Below are 18,400 nucleotides of genomic sequence, written 5' to 3'. Positions count from 1 at the left end.
GTAGAAAGTGTTTGCGAAACTTTTTATTCAATACTGGACTACTTGGTGTAAGCTTCTGAACAGAAGCACATTTTTATGGTTAAAAACTGCTTATCCCTACCCTCCTCGCTTGAGCAGTTAACTAAGTTGCTTGCGCAATCCTCCGTAAAATTAAACGATTCAAACAGACACCCACACATTTAAAAGCAGCACTGTCAGGTCAGCCCTGATGTATTTATACAGCTGTGCTCTATTATTTCACCTGTTCTTTTTGCCTACCCACAATACACAAAACTCTGGTATTACAATAGCAACTGAGAGACTTTGTTGATCTGCTGAGGTGTTAACAATGGCACCTTATCACTCTGCCTTCAGCCTCCATCCCTCTTGCACCTCTAAGCCTCCTCAGACATAGCTGGGACAGCTCCTGTGAAGGTACGGAGGAGCACAGGTCTTCACATGCTATGAGGCTTCACTTCCTAGAAGCTGCAAGCAGAGATTCAATATCCTGAATTACTTTAGAAGTTTTTTCCAAAGCCTCCAAGACACCCCCTTCACTGATTTCTTCTGGCTCACTCCCTTTTTCTGTTTTTCTGACAGTAATACCAGGTGGATTGTTTTTTGCAGCAGATGACCTTTCCAGAACATTGCTATTATCCAATAAAACTAGTGTTGTTTTGTTAAGGAAAAAATATCAAACTCTTTCTCCTAATGAGAAAAATACTTCTCTACATTTGTATTCATCATTCTGCACTGCAAAGTCTCACATTTCACAGCCTGGTAATTACATAAAGCAAAAAAATAAAAGGCTGTATTACTTAAAATGTCTACAACATTTGTAGAAAATGTCTTGAACTAAGACTTCAATTTATCCAAAAGTTAACTTTAAAAAGGAAGCTATCTGACGTCACACTGCACAGTTCAACAGCATGCACTTTTCATGCTAATAAAATTGAACATTGGCTTAAAGACAATTACAGAGTGGCTTTAAGCACATGCAGCACAGCATAGTTTTTTGAGCTGGCTGAACCCAATGGAACAATACTGAGGTAGTCAATAAACAGAAAGGTATTGTACTGCAACAATAAGCCCAAAAGCAACTGCATCATCCCTCTTTCAAGAACAGATCAGCAGATGAGCGTTAGCAAAACTAATGCAATACCCATTAAAGGGCTTCCTTTTTTTGGTGATTTTTTATTTTACTTTTGTAGTCTGCCACTGCTTTTGTTTCTGGTGCTGTGATGCAGAAGTTGAACAAGATAAATGATAAAACAAAAATGATAAATAAGAAAACAAAAAATGGCTTAAAAAGGTAATTTTAAGAAGTGGGTAAGACAGTAGAAGAAGGTGAGAACAGGATAGAGAGCCTTTCATGATCTAAAATGCAGATTTGAATATGCAGATGAACAACAGAATATAAAAGTGAAAAATCTTTACAGCTTTCAAAAGGATACAGTTAAATCTCTGTATTTTTTCAAGCTCAACATCAGCAGACCTGTCCAAGAAAATAAAGATTATTAAACGATTTAGTACTATAAAAGGTTCTCAAATGTATTTTCTACTTCAGTTTTAAATTTTTAATAGTTTCCAGCAATACTGAAAATTAGATGAGCAAAATCCAAGTGAAAAAAATGCTTAATTTTTGTCTTTCATACCACTAGTCAATGGCTGCCATTTGTCAATCATTTGTGTTTCCAAAAATCAGGGCTCTGCTCTAAGAATAGTCTCTTTGCTGTATGTATAGATAATGTATAGCTGTATGTATAGATGTATGTATAAATATAGACATAATTTTCATTTCATCAGCTACTTAATCTGCTATAATTTGAATAACAAATGCAAGTGTAATCGATTTCAATTAACACATTTTTAATACCTGAATATGTTTCTATAAGATGTCAGTAGACCTTTGGTCAGTACCATGTATTAAAAAGGACAAATATATTAGCAAGAGATACAAGTGTCACTTAGCAGTCCCAAGTGTGGGAACATATTTACCTAACGGTTGCAAGAGCATTCTAGATGCCTTTAGAAGGCCTTGAACAGAATAAACAAGAAGACAAAAAAAGAAAGATACCAATTAGAAGAACACAGGTGCGCATTCCACAATAAAGGGAACCTGGCACAAAGAACCTCAATTCGGCAGTTTACCTTGACCAATTAGATTGAGACAAGTCTCGCATGTTTTAGTTGATATAACCAATTATGTCCTATGTTTATGCGTGTGTACAGAGTTAGTATAACCAATTATGCGCATGGACACTATAAGCTTGCATGCAGCAACCAATCAGAGCTTTTAAGGAACTTAGAGAATAGTATAAGAATAATCAGCTATGACTAATAAACTGCCGACTTTGATCATCATATTGGTGTCCTGTCGTCCATCCCCGCATGGAATTTCTCTACACCCAAGTACTAGTGTGAACTGCTTGGTGTTCTGTTAAAAGACGCCTTTCTTAGACTAGTTTCTCTTTTTCCACTTTGCAAAATAACTCTCTATAACATTAATTCTCCTTTCGCAGTCACCATAATTCTGATTTTTAAGTAAGGCAGGCAGAAGCGCCACGAAACAAACTTCACCTAGAACTCAACTTACCTAACATTTTAAAAACTGAAAGAAAAATATGAAACCAAACAAAATAAATGGACTTACAGTTTTCATTTTTGATGCTTAGGAAATGCAGTCTATAAAATTCACAGTTTATAGTTATTTTGAATTTTACTTTCAACATTATTTGTAGTCAATTACTTAGGATAAAGATGAATACCAATTTTCTTCAGTTGCAGAGTGTGCAGTATATTCAGGAATCTCCTTTCTTTCATTCAAACTTCTGCACCACTCTATTGCTGTTCTGATGTACCTATGTTCACATGAAAATTCACAAAAAAGCAGTTATTTGTGTGAGAAATACAGTCTATTAATTCAAGCAAAAAACCTGAAGGCATTAAGAATAAACGTCGATCAGAAAGAAAGAAGCCATGATTCAAAATCTAGCTTTTTCTCTGTTTCCTTGCCATTTTTTGATGCCCACTTTTTGTCTAGAATCTCCTTCATATTTAAATCTATGCAGTTGCAGAAATTTATAACAAAGCTGTATGATTTCTAATGAATAGTGTACAAATGTTACTTTTTGTTTGTGAATATCTGCTTGCTAAAATGCAGCACAGTAAGCTTCTGATGATTCCCATAATGAGGCTGTAATTACAGCAAGCAGATTAGAGAAAGCAATCTGCAGGCAGAGGTCAGTATCTGTAATAAAGCAAAATTGGATAAAGTGCTATCCAGTTCTATGTACCAGCTCTATATAGGACAAAGATTATTTTTTTCTTATCCACTGATGTCAGTGCCAAGTTGCAGCTCTAGTTATTTTTCTAAAAAGACATTACTGTTACAATGGAACAACAGATGCAGTGGCCCTGAGTCATGCAGGTCCTTAATCTTTGCCAGATGTAAGATGGAGCTTTTATCACTAGGTGTTTGGTTTCCCCCCTCAATATATTTTCAGGAAATAGCATTTCTTCATATAAAAGGATTTGTACAGAATTCTTTTATATTTAACTTTAAATTGTTTGAATTACTTATACCTTTCATAGATTCCAGGATGACTTATTTTTATTAGCTGCTGTACCCCATCAGGATTAGTTAACTTACACCAGCCTACATCTTCATTTACCTTAGAAGAAAAAAAATTACAAGTACTAATTTTCTGCTGCAGAAAAAAAAAGCAAATATAGTATGTCAATTTAAGAATTAAGTGTCTATGAACATTCCACTTTAAACACTTAAAAGTTTGTGTTTTGGTAAGGGTAGAATTTGGGGGGGGGGGGGGGGGAGAACACCTGGCATGGCCCCAACACTCATTTTGTGCTATTCAAGAATAAATTATTTCTAAAAGTGTGTAGCAACGTTTCCAAACCTGTAGAATTTTCAGTTCCTCCTCTTTTTATCATGAGTGAGTATACAGATTTCAGTTAGCTCACATCAGGAAGTTATACTGTATCTTTTGACACATGGACGATCATATTTATGTTGTTAATAACAGAGATACCCTCAGATATTTTAACATCTTTTCTGTGTCTTGTCACCTTAGGGTAATAAGCAAATACACTGTTAAGAAATATTAGTTGTTCAGCTTAAATAAGTAAGTTTTAAACAGAATGAACTGTGTAGACTTGTGATGTTGTGTGATTTAGAATGCTGTTCACTTACTTGGCATGAGTAGGTAGATTTGCTGAAGACTTAGGCCACAAGCTGCAAACTTTCACACAGATTTGCTGAACTTGTACTGAATTTGTAACTATTCAAGCAAGATATGGCCTTCAGAGCCAGCACAAACCAGAGGATAAGGAGGGTACTACCATCAAAAGTAGCTGCAACTAGACAAGATAACGGCTTGCCTGGAGACAGTGAGGGCCAGTAAGCAGACAGAAGGTGTCAGGCCAGAATCACTACTGGACCAAAGGTCACATGAAAGGCACGTGGAGATTGCATGGAGGGTGGATGCATAGTCTGTAAGGGTATAATTGCCCAGGGATTTCTTTGTTCAGGGTCCCTCCCTAGAGGCACCCAGCTTGAGCTGTTCCTGCTGCTGTACCACTCTATTAAATTATTTATTTTTATGAGATTCAGTGCCTGAGACTCTGCTTCAGGAAACCTAGGGTTCAAACCATGGAGTGACTAACACCCGACGCCCAGCCCAAACTCCGCTTCTTTAACAGAAGCTAAAAGTCTCAGCAGTCAACCTTGAATCCCACACTCACATAATTTTCTCTGTAGTGCCATTTTGCAAAAATCAACGTTATCTTTTTACTTCTATATTAAGTATATTTCAAAATGTATATGGAATACCATATGCGCAACGTCACTTTTCCAATTAATTTCTCACTATCCATTTGCTCAATTACACATAATTTGAAATAAAAAACAAATACTCCCTTCTCTGATCAAATGAGTGACTTCTTAAAAGCATAAAGCTTCATTTGCCTCTCGAGGCATCAGTTATGCACTAAAATATTTTTCCTCCTAATTTCTGGTTAAAATACTGGCAATAAATTAACAGTGGTATTTGTGGATAGTTCCTATTTTCATTTAGACTACTATACAAGCTCAAGAGTAAGCCACAGCAGAAACTCTGCAGTTTATATTTTATAGGCCGCAAAATTTTTCTTTCATTTCCTCATTAGTTTCCTAGTAACACTTTTTCATGAAGAGTTTTAAGAATAGTCATTCCCCTAACTCATGAGTTACCTGGATCTTACTACAGGAAGAGCTGAAATCCCAGACCATATTCAAGGTCATCCCATCCCAAAAAGCAGTATGGACTTTATGATCTGAGTACACAATGAGTCTTCCTATGCTGGGAATAACCTTTTCATACAGCAGAACTGGCAACATTTCTCGCCCATCTGTCTCAGGCACCTAGAACCAAACAAATAGCATTAAAAACTTGAGGAAAGGTTACTTACATCATTACAGCTGTTTGTATCTCTCCCAGATTTTCAATTCACTTGTTTTTCCAGACCACAACCAGCTCTCTTTATCACGTAATTGCTTTCTGCTTCACAAATATACCTTTACACTGCATGCTTTTGGTTCCCAAATATATACCTTATGATCTTTAAGGATATACTCACCATTCTTCCCTCTAGATTAGGTCCTATTCCCTATAGCCTGTATAATCATCCTTATAACACTGAAAGATTTATAAATCTTCAGCTACATACCATTTTCCAGCAGCAGAGGTAATAGTTATGAGTTAACGATAGTTTAGTCTTGTAGCAGTACTGAAGTATTCTGAGGAGAAAATAAACAAAATATTAAGCATTTCATACTTACTGTGTCACTTAAACAGTTGTGACCTTTGTTCTGTAAGTTTACAGACATCCTCAGTACTAATATAAATTCCTTTAATTTTTACACTTTATATATATATATACACTTTATACTTTTATGCTTTTTATACTTGTCATAATAAGTATTATGTGTAATTTTAACCACTGTCCATTCAAAGTCAGAGGAATTAATGTAACAAAGATAAAGTAGAGCAAAGTTACTTGGTTGCCTGAGTAACAACAGAGGATATAGAGTATGGATTTCCTGGTACATCAGGAGGTAGGCTGTTTACTGAATACATCTTTTCTTCTCTCTGCAGTGAAGAGCAGAAAGGTGATGAGTTAGATACAGGCACTGTAGCATGAAAACAGTATTAAAAGCTTGCAAGATAATTAAATTTCTGACCTCCCAGAAAGCAACTATAATCACATTTAAATTTGTCCCAGAACACAGATAAATATCTCCTTGAAAAGTAAAAAAACACGCAGCTGTATCGTTTAAGCCTAATTCTGTGGAAACAAACATGCACCATTTCTGTGCACTCAGTATGGACGAAGAAGTTCTCTTATCAGAGAGTAGACTGTAGTTTTTTACTGAGTAACTACGTTTGACTACAAGTTAAAGGCTAAGTTTGAAGGGTACAGAGTTGACCCTTAACTCTGCTTTAAAAATACAAAGCACTGCATAAGCACGTGAGAGGATCTCTTCTCTGGGGAAACTTAACAATAGACAGACACAGAGATGCAAACCCATTTCTCCAGCACAGAACAGCTGGTCTGTGGCAAAGCCAGAACAGAACCTGCATCTTCTAGGTTCTGTCTCCATACCGTAAAAAAGAAAACACTTCCAAGGACATAAAGATTAAACTCTAATCCATATATTAAAGACTAAACTTCTCTTCTAAATTAGTGAGAAATGGTTACTGTAGAATCTTACTGCAGTACATACTTGAGCTTGTGAAATAAATGTTACAGTGAATAAAATTTATTTTGTCTATAATTTACAAAAATACATTCTGAAACAGAAAGAATAATCTCTTTTTTTGTACAACTGATTGCTTGATTCAGTCATTATAGTAATTACCAATGTAGGGACTTCAGTATAGACTGCATAGCCAAATGTCTTAAAACTAAGAAAACTGCTAACTTTAAGGAATTTGGAACATATTTTAAAATAGTTTTATAGCTTTATACCTTTTTTGTTCCTTTTTGGATTGCATAATGTATGAAATAGTTTCCCAAAAATGCTCCCTCTGACTTGAAAAATGAGTCATCACCAGGATAAATTTCTGTGATGTTTGTCCTATCATGGATAAATCTAAAAGAAATAACAAGATTTTTAACAAGTATTCATAATGCTGTGTCACTGGACAAGCAAAACAGGTTAGTACACCTGAAGAAAGCACTAAGCAGAAACACATTTTCAACACAACCCTCACATGAAAAACTTTATACTGTTCCACAAATGGTAGGGTGTACCAATCACTTCTTTTAACACAGAAGATAGCATTACCAGGCTCTTTGTTTGCCTGTGTCCATGGGGGGTGGGAGTTAAACAAGCTAAGGAAAGTTTTTTTTTGTGTTGAGGTAAACATCTCACAGGAGCTGCTCATTCCACTGACCACAAAATTTAGTGATTCTAAAGAGAAAAATCCAATTTTTTTAGTGGACCAGCCCTACCTAGTGTACACAGAGCACTGTCAGACTGATGATTCTTGAACAACCTGAAGGTCTTAAATTCCACTGCAGCTGTGTGTTTTTCACAAAGATCAAGGGTCTCTTACTTGTGATCATACAGTATCTTGGAGCCTAAAATCCATTTAACGACCCAATTCTGCAACTCTGTGATTACATGCCTGGACTTTGATAATGGGACTTAGAAGTCGAAGTATGGCTACTCACCATACTTCCAAAGAAATGAGGTATAGTACTGAAGAGCTGCTAAACATTTTGTTCAGATGAGATTAAAATTTAAGAATTACACTGAGAAAAATGAAGAACATTGGGCAGAAAGATTAAAGCTTTAAAGGCTGATTATGCTTCTGTCAAAAACTTTCAGATGCTGATAGCAACTGTAGCATTTTCAAAGTTTGTATAAGAGATTTGAACGGGCAATTTTTTAAAAGGTCTTTTTTTTTTTTTTTTTAACCATAGGGACAAGGTGATTTGCCAGGAAAATCCACAGTTTAGCTGCCTGCAACATGCGAATTATGTAGGTCACCAAGACAAGCATTTCTAAAGCATGAAATCTTCGGCATCAAAAGGAGCAATGTAATTTGCAAAGAAACCAAGCCCCGTAATTGTCAGTGAAGTCTGTGGGAGCTCCAGCTGCCCAGTAAACCTTTAAGAAATCAGACAATCAGATCACTGCTTTAAAAGCCTTAAATATGATTTCAGACTGTTTCAGATGTACTCACTTTCAGACCTGGAAAAATAATGTACTAGAAAATTTGAAGTCCAATGAACAAAGAGCAGAAATGGACAGATTCTTATATGAAGATTGTATACAATTTCTCAAAGAGTGAGAAGGGGACAAAGTAAGACATTTCATCTTAAAGCTTAATTCCCATACAAATGAAGTCTTCCAAAGATGAAACACATGATCTCCTACATACCTATACAAAACACCCTGGCACCATACAATTTGAATTAGCTGAGGGCAGGAATACTTTTCAGTACCTTGATTCTGAAAGAAGTCACAGAAAGTCCACCTGTATAAAATACAGTAAAAGCTTCAGTAAGTCCAAAGGTCTGGAGTTTTTTTGTGTGCTAGTAATCATTTCTGTACCAAAAACAGATGCATGCACACCTATTCAAAGAAGAACAGGCCACATATTTTCAGAGTCCTCTGATTCCTTAGTTATCCACATTAGTTACCAAATTAGTTTTCTCAAACCTGCAAAGGTTTTTTTGATTATTTTTAGTGCTGCTGACAGAGAATGTATGCCACTGGCCCACCTCAGAAGTATTATCGTCTCAAAAATGAAAAAAAAAACCCCAAACCCAAACCAACCCAAAACCTGTGTTCTTTTTTCAGTATTCTCTTTTTCACTTACATATTTATACAGCATGTCAGAAAATAAAATGTATTTTCTCTGGACTACTTATGATATATTCATTACATTAGGATACAGAATGTTGATTTCACAGATTTCATGTTTCAAAAAGTTCCTTAAAAAAAAGAATACTATAGTAATTTTTAAAATTTTTATAGCTAGAATTCAGTTATTTTGCTAGAGGTTGAGGTTTCAAATTGCAGAATTGTAAAACATATGTTAACAACTACCAAGTAAACAGCTTAAATTACCTGTGTAAATGTGGGGCTCTGCAGCTGAGTGGCAAAGCTGTAGGTAAACAAGAAACCCTTTCACGTGTTTCAGGGTCTATTAAAACATCAGCTCCTATAGATGTATGGTTGTTTTTCTCATGTGTCTTCATTACATTCTTAACAGTATGTAACTTACAGCACATTAGTGCCAAGAACAAAGGGTATTTCCATTCTTCTGGGTAGGAGGAAACAGACCAACGCTGTGTAACCCATGTGTATTCAGAAGAACAATTTGTGTAGAACAAAGGGACTCCATCTCTGTCTTTTTGGTCTTCTGCTATGGTTGGTTCTCTGCATTTACCTTCAGCGCAACCATGTTTGTTCTTCTTATTCTCTGTTCTCATTTGTTTCAATGACACTTCTGCAACAGATTTTTTACTTGATTTTCCATACTGATCTCCGGTTTGATAGTCGCTCTTCTTTTGAGAGGAGCGTAAAGATGCTGCAGATGACTGGCTGACTTTGCATAAGAACTCCACTGTAAATTCTTGCCGCAATTCTGACAGGTAAAGGTGAGCATAACCATCTACTGACGAGATCTTCACACTGCCATTGTCTATAAATCTTGTCAGATCAGCCGTAGTAGGGTCAGGCCATCTAACTTCTAAGATATCACTGAAAAGAATCTAATACAAGAAAAAGGATTGGAATGTGTGCCAAGATAAAAATGACCTGCTTCCCAGAAATTGCAATGGAGCATTTACATTTAAATGATGAATTCAGTCCTTCTGCAAGGCGATGTATGGCAAGAAACTTTGTATTTATTTGCATACGTGAACTCAAGATGAAGCAAAGTATCTGACCTTCATGTCTGCTTTCTCCTGTACTAATGGAGTTCTATCTAGCCATAATGTTTTAATTTAATATGCATTCATAAACTACTAAGGTCCATGGCCAGCTGATCAGGCATGACGGCCCACAGACAGTAGATACTTCTGTTTCCAACTGCTTCTCAAGAAACACTGAAGAGAAGGCCTGAATTATTTTGATCCTATCAGTTATCAGTAGACTTCATGGAAAGCCCACATTAAAATGGTCTAGATTAAACCCCCATGTACTCTGAAATCTTCTCTTTATTTATAAAATTAAAATAACACTGTAAAATGGCATGTGACATCTGTTTATGCATTCTTACCCACACAGCAATTTATTGAAAATGTTTTGCAGCTACGTGGGTAATCTTACTTAATCCTGCAGCACCGCAGGTTAAGTTACACAGCTATTGCTATGATATGGATAAAACGTATTTCTGCAGAAGAATTTAAAATATAATAAAGATTTTAGACTTTTACAATACAACATTTGGAAAGTCTCAAAAGAATAGCTTAATCTTACTGCTCTTAAAGTACAGGCTGCTAGTTCAATTAGCACTTTTGTTCAAAACAAACAAAAACATTTTCACAGCATATGCCCTTGTGCTACCCGTTCTACAAAAATGAAGCAGATCATTCTCAACAAATTACTCCAAACAAGCACTTCATCTATGTCAAACCCTAGATTAAAGCTTTGCCCAAAGAGAAGATACAGTTATAATTTAGAAAATGCACTAACCACCTTCTGAAACTATAAACATTCTGTCAAGATCCAGAATGCTTTTCTAGCCATCTGCAGAAGTTCTGCACTAAAATGAGGCATTTTTCTTTGTATTGTCCTTATACCTGATCGCCACACAGAAAATACCCTTAGTCTGCTTTCAGTTGAAGACTCCAGGTAAAGCACTGGATCCCAAATAAACACAGAAATGCAAACTGTCTCAAATAAGGTGTGAAAAAAACTTAGCAAATGAGTATTCACACTTTTCATCATTTGCTTTATCTCAATTTAATCAGCTTTGCCTCATTTGACTAACCTTTAATCACCTATGTTTCAGCCCCAATTATACTTTGGCCCAGCACTGGAAAAGCCTGGAGTCCAATAAAAATGAAAGATGGCAGCACCTAGTGTATTAGTAAGGTGGGAAAGTCTGCTGAAGGTTATTTGGAGCACTAAAGATGAAAATATACCATGGAGAATTGCAAAAGGACCCTAAAAAAAAAAAAATCAAGTGGCCAGACAATAACGCTGCAGATAAAAATTCAGTCTAGATAAACATAATGTGATATAAATGGGGAAAAGCAATCCTAACTTTACCTATAAAAGGATGGGCTTTGAGCTGACTACCACCACCCACGAGTAAGATCTTGGTGTTATGACTGACAGTCCCATGACAATATACTCTATGCTGAGCAGCAGTTTAAGCAGTGTATTGAAGTGTTTGAAAATTCTAGGAAAGGAACAAGAACAAACAGAAGATATAACCATGCCACTGAATATATTAATATATAATATCCAACCCCCTGTGGCAGGTACTGCTCTATACCGCAGCCAGGGAGAACAGCCCTACCTGGAGCCTCTGGCAGAAAGCACCCGGGAAGACCCAAGGCCGACCCCTGGGGTTTTGGAGTCGGGGATATCGAGGATCTGAGGCTCGCTATACTCCCAACTGAAAAAGAGAAACTGGCAGCATATGAAGGAGTTCGAGCTGCCTCAGAAGTGGCTGGTACTGAAACACAGCTCCTCTTAGCACACCAACTGCCAGTGCTGGGCTGGATGTTCAAAGGGACGGTCTCCTCTACACATCATGCGACTGATGCCACGTGGAGTAAGTGGGTTGCACTGTTCACAAAACGGGCTCGCATAGGAAACCCCAATTGCCCAGGAATTTTGGAAGTGATCACTGCCAGAAGGCAAAGATTTTGGAATATCTCCAGAGGAGAAGGTGTTGCATGCTGAAGAGGACTGACTGTATAATAACCTGCCAGAAAATGAGAGGCAACATGCCCTATTCCCCGACAGGTCCTGTCGCACTATGGGAAAACATTAGAGGTGGAAGGCTGCTGTATGGAGTCCTACATGACAAGCTGCAGAAACTGCTGAAGGACAAGGTGAATCGAGTCAGTTTGCAGAGGTGAAAGCCATCCAGCTGGCTTTAGGCATTGCTGAAAGAGAAAAGTGGCAGCACTCTATTTCTGTACTGACTCATGGATGGTGGCAAGTGCCCTTTGGGGGCGATTGCAGCAATAGAAGCAGAGCAACTGGCAGCGCAGAGGTAAACCCATGTGGGCTGCTGCTCTGTGGCAAGATATTGCGTCCTGGCTAGAGAATTGGTTGTAAAAGTATGCCACGTAGATGCGCATGTACCCAAGAGTTGGGCCACTAAAGAACATCAGAACAACCAGCAGGTAGACCAGGCCACTAAGACTGAAGTGGCTCAGATGGATGCAGACTGGCAACATAAGGGTGAATTATTTATGGCTCGGTGGGCCCATGACACCTCAGGCCATCAGGGAACAGATGCAACACGTAGATGGACTCGTGATCGAGGGGTGGACTTGACCATGGACACTGTTGCACAAGTTATCCATGAACGTGAAACACGTGCTGCAATCAAGCAAGCCAAGCAGTTAAAGCTCCTGTGGTATGGAGGACAATAGCTGAAACATAAATATGCCAAGGCCTGGCAAATCAATTATATCACACTCCCACAAAGCCACCAAGGCAAGCGCTACATTTCCACCGGGTGGCTGGAAACATAGCCCATGCCACCGCCCCAAACACTATCCTGGGCCTTGAAAAGCAAGTCTTGTGGTGACACGGCACCCCAGAAAGAAATGAGTTGGACAACGGGACTCATTTCTGAAACAACCTCATAGACAACCGGGCCACAGAGCATGGCATTGAGTGGGTATATCCCATCCCCTATCACGCACCAGCCCCCAGGAAAATCAAATGATACAATGGACTGTTAAAGACTACACTGAGAGCAATGGGGGGTGGAACCTTCAAACATTGGGATACACATTTAGCAAAAGCTCCCTGGTTAGTCAACACCAGAGGACCTGCCAATCGGGGTGGCCCTGCCCAGTCAGAACTTTTACCTACTGTAGAAGGGGATAAAGTCCCCGTAGTGCACATAAAAAATATGTTAGGGAAGACAGTCTGGGTCACTCCTGCCTCAGGCAAAGGCAAACCCATTTGTGCGATTACTTTTGCTCAAGGACCTGGGTGCACTTGGTGGGTGCTGTGGAAGGACGGGGAACTCCAATGTGTGCCTCAAGGGGGTTTGATTTTAGGTGAGAATAGCCAATGAATTAAATTGTATGATGTTAATTGCAGTATAACCCTGCCACTGGATGTTATCATTACTGTAATTGTTAGACGCTGCATCAATGGTATTACAGGAAGAATCACTTAGATTAAGCCAGAATGAACTCTGATAAAACTGAGTGAAACGCAGTAGTGATGGCACCAGAACTGCCTTCAGCATGCAACAATCCAACAGTACACACCATACTCCTGCTGTGCCCAATGTCACCAGCTCGCTGCACCGCACCGAAGCCCGATCCCGCTCTGCCCACTGAGCGGACTTCGCACCATCCCTCCTGCCCAGATAGACTGTTACGCCAGACAGAGCCCAAAGTCATGGACTGAATGAACTCAGTGGACATTTTATAGGGATGGCCCATAGACTGAGGGAATGGTATCTCTGTGTGTGTGTATATATGTGTGTATCTCTCTCTCTCTCTCTGTATCTCTCAAAGGACAGGAAAGGTGATGGTGCTTAACTAGGATGTATTGGAAAGTATGGGACTCGAGCATGACGTAAACGGTATGGAATAAGGGGTGGATACAGTCCTGGTTTCAGCTGGGGTAGAGTTCATTTTTCTTTCTAGCAGCTGGTATAGTGCTATGTTTTGGGTTCAGTATGAGAATAATGTTAATAACGCACTGATTTTTTCAGCTGTTGCTAAGCAGTGTTTGTACTAACTGAAGGATTTTTCAGCTTCTCATGCCCAGCCAGCAAGAAGGCTGGAGGGGCACAAGAAGTTGGGAGAGGAGACACAGCCAGGGCAGCTGACCCAAACTGGCGAAAGGGGTATTCCATACCATGTGATGTCACATCTAGTGTATAAACTGGGGGAGTTGCCCAGGGGGGGATTGCTGCTCAGGAACTAACTGGGCATCAGTTGCTGAGTGGTGAGCAACTGCATTGTGCATCACTTGTTTTGTATATTCCAATCCTTTTATTATTATTATTATGATTAATGTCATTTTATCATTGTTATCATTGTCTTCCTTTCTGTCCAATTGAGCTGTTCTTATCTCAACCCACGAGTTTTACTTCTCCCCCCCCAGATTCTCTCCCCCATCCCACTGGGTGGGGGTGAAGTGAGTGAGCGGCTGCGTGGTGCTTAGCTGCTGGCTGCGGTTAAACCACAAGTACGTAGTGATACCGACTGACAGTGTTAAATGGAGGAGTAAGTAACAGTTAAAACTGTAATTTAAAATGGCGGTACTCTAGTCAAGCTGGCCACTGCATTAGCCAAACTGTACTCTGCAGACAATCTCCAAGGCCTGCTCATACACAGGCATGTTAAGGCACACGAGTCCAATTTAAGTTTATTTCACAAAAGCATTACACGTGTAATTCTCACCTTTTTTCTTTCGGGGGGTATAACGTGTGAAGGTAAGTACGGGCGAGAAGCAAACTTGTTCCGGAAGTCCAGAGCGCGTAGAAGTTGTTCCTATTGCAGCGCAAAGAAAAACAGATCGGAACAACACAACCCCTTCATATCGCGAGTTTTTCTACGCAGCGCTAAGACTTTAAGCCGATTTCCTCTTCTCTTCCGGACCAGAGGCGAAGAAATCCCCTCCATTTTCCACAGAGCAACGGCGACTCCGCTCTCGCTGTGGAGAGGGGGATCGGCACCCCCCGGCCCCGCGCTGCCGGCCGTCACCGGCCTGAGGCGATGCCCCCCGCGGCCGCCCGAGCCCTCCCCCGCGGCCGCCCGGGCACTCGCCGCCACCGGCAACCCCCACAGCCGCAGAAGCCGCATCCCTCCCCGCAGGGCCTGTCAGCGCCTGCCCGCCACCCACCCTGTAGGCACTGAGGGCGAAGGCGACCCGCTGCCGAGTGGTCGCCGCCGGCTGGAGGGGGTGGGCCGCGGCGGGCGGCGCCGCTTCGTACAGGTACTCGCAGCCGCAAGGAGACAGCAGCAGGCGGGACCCCCCCCGCGTAGCGCACCTCCACCGAGTCGTCCCCGTACAGCACCATCAACCTTTCGGGCTGCATCTCCCCGGAGGGCCGCGGCGCGACGGCGGGGCAGCGGCAGGAGGCGGCAGGCCCGGGCGGGGCGGAGCGGGGCGCCGGGCGGCCTCCCGCCCTCCTTCCCGCCGCCCGCCGGTGGGTGAACTGAGCTCGCCTTCCTGCTAGCGGGGAACAGGCCGGAAACGCGGCCTGATGCGGGTGCACGTTTGTACGGCAAGCTAGATGGGAATACGCACCCTGTCTTTTTAACCTTTTTTTTTTCCAGTTTTTATCTGCTGGAAGCAGCGATGCCTTTTTTCCTGCCCCAGAAAGGAAAGCGAGCAGTACGAAGGCCTAGACTACAGAAGAAGCCCTGACTGACTGTAACTGCGCTTCTTCAAGATACACCTCCTTCGGCAGGTGCCCCGGCGGCGGGCAGGGCTACCCGGAGAACTGCTGCGGCAGCACCGGCACGCTCCTCCTGCCTTGCCTCCCCCCGCCATGCGGCGCGCCAGCGGCCGGGCGAGAGGGCTTGTGCCTTCCCTGCCTCCCCAAGGCTGCGCCTCTGGAAAACGAGGGGGTGCTTGGGGGGGGCAGAACCGAAGGCAGGCTGCCCAGCTACCGCACATCCCGAAGACGGATGACAGATCAGTCGTTCTCTGGTGACTGACTGCTGCTTTACATTCACACCCTCACAGGGCAGGGAAGTCTAGAACTGGGTCACAGAAACCCTGGCTGAGTAGACAACGATTAATTTCCCAAGGGGCGATTCAAAAACTATGCCTAGTTGACTTTTTGGAAGATACATACACCCATACCCCCCCCCCCCCCCCTTTACAGTTTAATCAAAGCTGCTTTAAGTGGATCGGCAGATTACAGTTAAGTGACCAATCATTACCAATTCCTGCTTAAAGCACTAAGCAAGTGTAATTCAAGATCCTTTGCTGTACAGGCCACCTTAGGTCCTACGGTCTCACCTAGCTGTAACAGTCGTTCCTTGGCAACAGAGGCACACGTTTCTCAGATCAGTATGCTGTCAGGGAAGAACTGCGTTCCGTACAGCTTTCCATTCTCCACAAAAGGAGAGAGTAGATCAACATCCAGTCAAGTAGCTGCAGACACAGCCATGCATCAAAATAAATCTAGTTCTATTTGCAATACCCTTTCTAATGAGTATTATTCTGCATAGTACTTTCCTGAAGAAAGGTTCAAGGTATGTATTTGGATTATGAATCCTTTATTACTTTTTAGTATTTTCAGACAATGCATCATATTTTGCTGGCAACTTCACCGCTACGGTCGGGACCCTCAGCGTAGGAACTGTGGAAGGAGATTAAGTAGGCTGACTTGGAGGTGGCAAATCAGCAATTCACAGACAGTGCAGTACCTTCCCTGACTTTTGGCCAGAATGTCATTTTCTGTTCCTGTATCAACTAGTAGGATACACAGGCATAAACTAGATTATTGGAACTATAATTCAGTCAGAATTTTCAAACTTGAGCAATCAATAATTGAATGAGTTCTGTACAGTAAGAAGGAAAGGCAGAACATAGTAAGGAATTACTGTCCCAGAAAAAAATAAAAATGATTATTACAGACCAGAGTGTCACTAATACTCTGTGCCATAATGGATTATTCTAGTTAAAAAAAAACCAACAAAAAACCCCCAGCTATGCATAATTTGTGATACCTGACATAGCTGAGGCAGTGTTGCTTCTTTCTGTAGTGCTACAGTTACACTTAAAAGCAACATTCAAAAACCCAGTGACCATCTGTTTTCCTAAAAAAACCAAACAAAAAAGGCCAGTAGTAAGAAGTTCTTCGAAGATTTGAAAGGAAACTTCTGAGAAAAAGGTGACACGCATTCAAAAGCAACGCACACACAAAGCGGCACCTCTTTATAGCCCAGTTTGAAATTTCTTTAAGCAAAGTGTCATTTTCAAATACTAAACATTTTTGTTAAATCGCAATTGATTTGTCAGGAGTGGCAAATACTGTGGATACTTCTTCTGATGCATGAAGCTTGGTCATGTGCTTTGATCTGAATGCAAAGTATGTTTCTTTTCCAAACCAGTGCTAAAGAGTGGCTTCCCTTCCCAACATTTGCATTCCATGCTTTTGTGCCTTCACAGGCTTACCATTATGCTACAAAGAAAATAAATCTTTTTGAAGGGTTGTTTATCTGCAAAGTACTGTTCAGAAACTTATAGATGAGAAACACTTTTACACAGTGCACTTGAAATCTGTAAATGCTAAAATTCCAGTGAAATCATCTTTAAACCTCTCAAGGCTCACCTCTATCATACACAGAACTATCAGCAGTTAAAAGCGGGCAGACAAGCAGCAAATGGCGATTGTGACAGTGTGAAACCTGCTTTCTTTCACTCTCTCACATCTCATTCCACCATCACTAATTTGTATTAGACTCCTGTAAGATCCAGACAAGTAGGAAAGATTGTTAACTGTTTAAGGCAAAAATTATTCTGTCTTCTCTACTCAGTAGGACAGAGTTAAAACCAATTTTTCCATATTGCAGTATAGGCTTAAAGCTCTTGCAAAGCTCCCTACGTACAGAGACCACAAACTTCACCACCGCTTCAAACAAAAGTCTCACTTCATGATTTTTCAGGATTTCTGGTGGAGGACAAAGCTTATTTTGCAAACCTTGATCTGAATTGCTTCATATATACAATTCCTAGTTCCCAACATGTCTGTACAGGGTGACTTTGCGTATTTCTTACCTACATGTAAGACATACTGTCTCCACAGCTGACAGAGTATACATCTGGAATCTGACAGCTACTTTACAGAAAAAAAGACACACTACAAGAGATGCAAAACTAAAACATGTAAAGCAGAATCCCTTGAAGACACTATTAGTTTATGATAATGCATATATGAATGCTTGTTTCTTGGGATGCTAAGTTTTGAGTAAGTATGTCTCCCCCAAGATATCTGCTTGTGAAGTCAGCAGGAAGTCTGACCTGTATTTGAATTAAAATTTTTGTATGAAAAGTATGCTCAGTGTTAACAGAATGTATGTGTCAACATAATCTAATTTAATTTTCAATTTTTTAGTTTCTGGATTTTAGTCTAGAGACTTTGAAATGTGAATACAGTTCCTATGACCATATTGCCTTTTGATGAATTTTATTTTTCCCAATGAGTATTAAGAGATAATACTCTCTGCAACT

At 40.4% G+C, this 18,400-nt stretch overlaps 1 protein-coding gene and 1 long non-coding RNA gene across 2 annotated transcripts; one reads left to right on the top strand and one right to left on the bottom strand.

Annotated features, from left to right (window-relative positions):
* Positions 1-8: 8 nt before the first annotated feature.
* CZH5orf34 (chromosome Z C5orf34 homolog) lies at positions 9-15,497 on the bottom strand. Its single transcript, XM_030004515.2, is given in 13 exon segments — positions 9-645; positions 1,434-1,474; positions 2,748-2,840; positions 3,565-3,653; positions 5,228-5,398; positions 5,704-5,773; positions 6,034-6,125; positions 7,006-7,129; positions 8,427-8,522; positions 9,119-9,765; positions 14,614-14,703; positions 15,056-15,190; positions 15,192-15,497. Coding segments are annotated over 13 exon segments (1,902 nt in total). The 5' UTR covers positions 15,252-15,497; the 3' UTR covers positions 9-451.
* Positions 14,855-18,224, top strand: LOC115336859. Its single transcript, XR_003921944.1, has 2 exons — positions 14,855-15,058; positions 15,493-18,224. It is a non-coding gene; the product is annotated as an uncharacterized LOC115336859 (long non-coding RNA).
* The last annotated feature ends 176 nt before the right edge of the window (positions 18,225-18,400 follow it).

Source organism: Aquila chrysaetos, chromosome Z, assembly GCF_900496995.4.
Source record: "Aquila chrysaetos chrysaetos chromosome Z, bAquChr1.4, whole genome shotgun sequence".
Taxonomy (NCBI): Eukaryota; Metazoa; Chordata; class Aves; order Accipitriformes; family Accipitridae; genus Aquila; species Aquila chrysaetos.
This window is presented reverse-complemented; position numbering and strand designations above follow the sequence as displayed.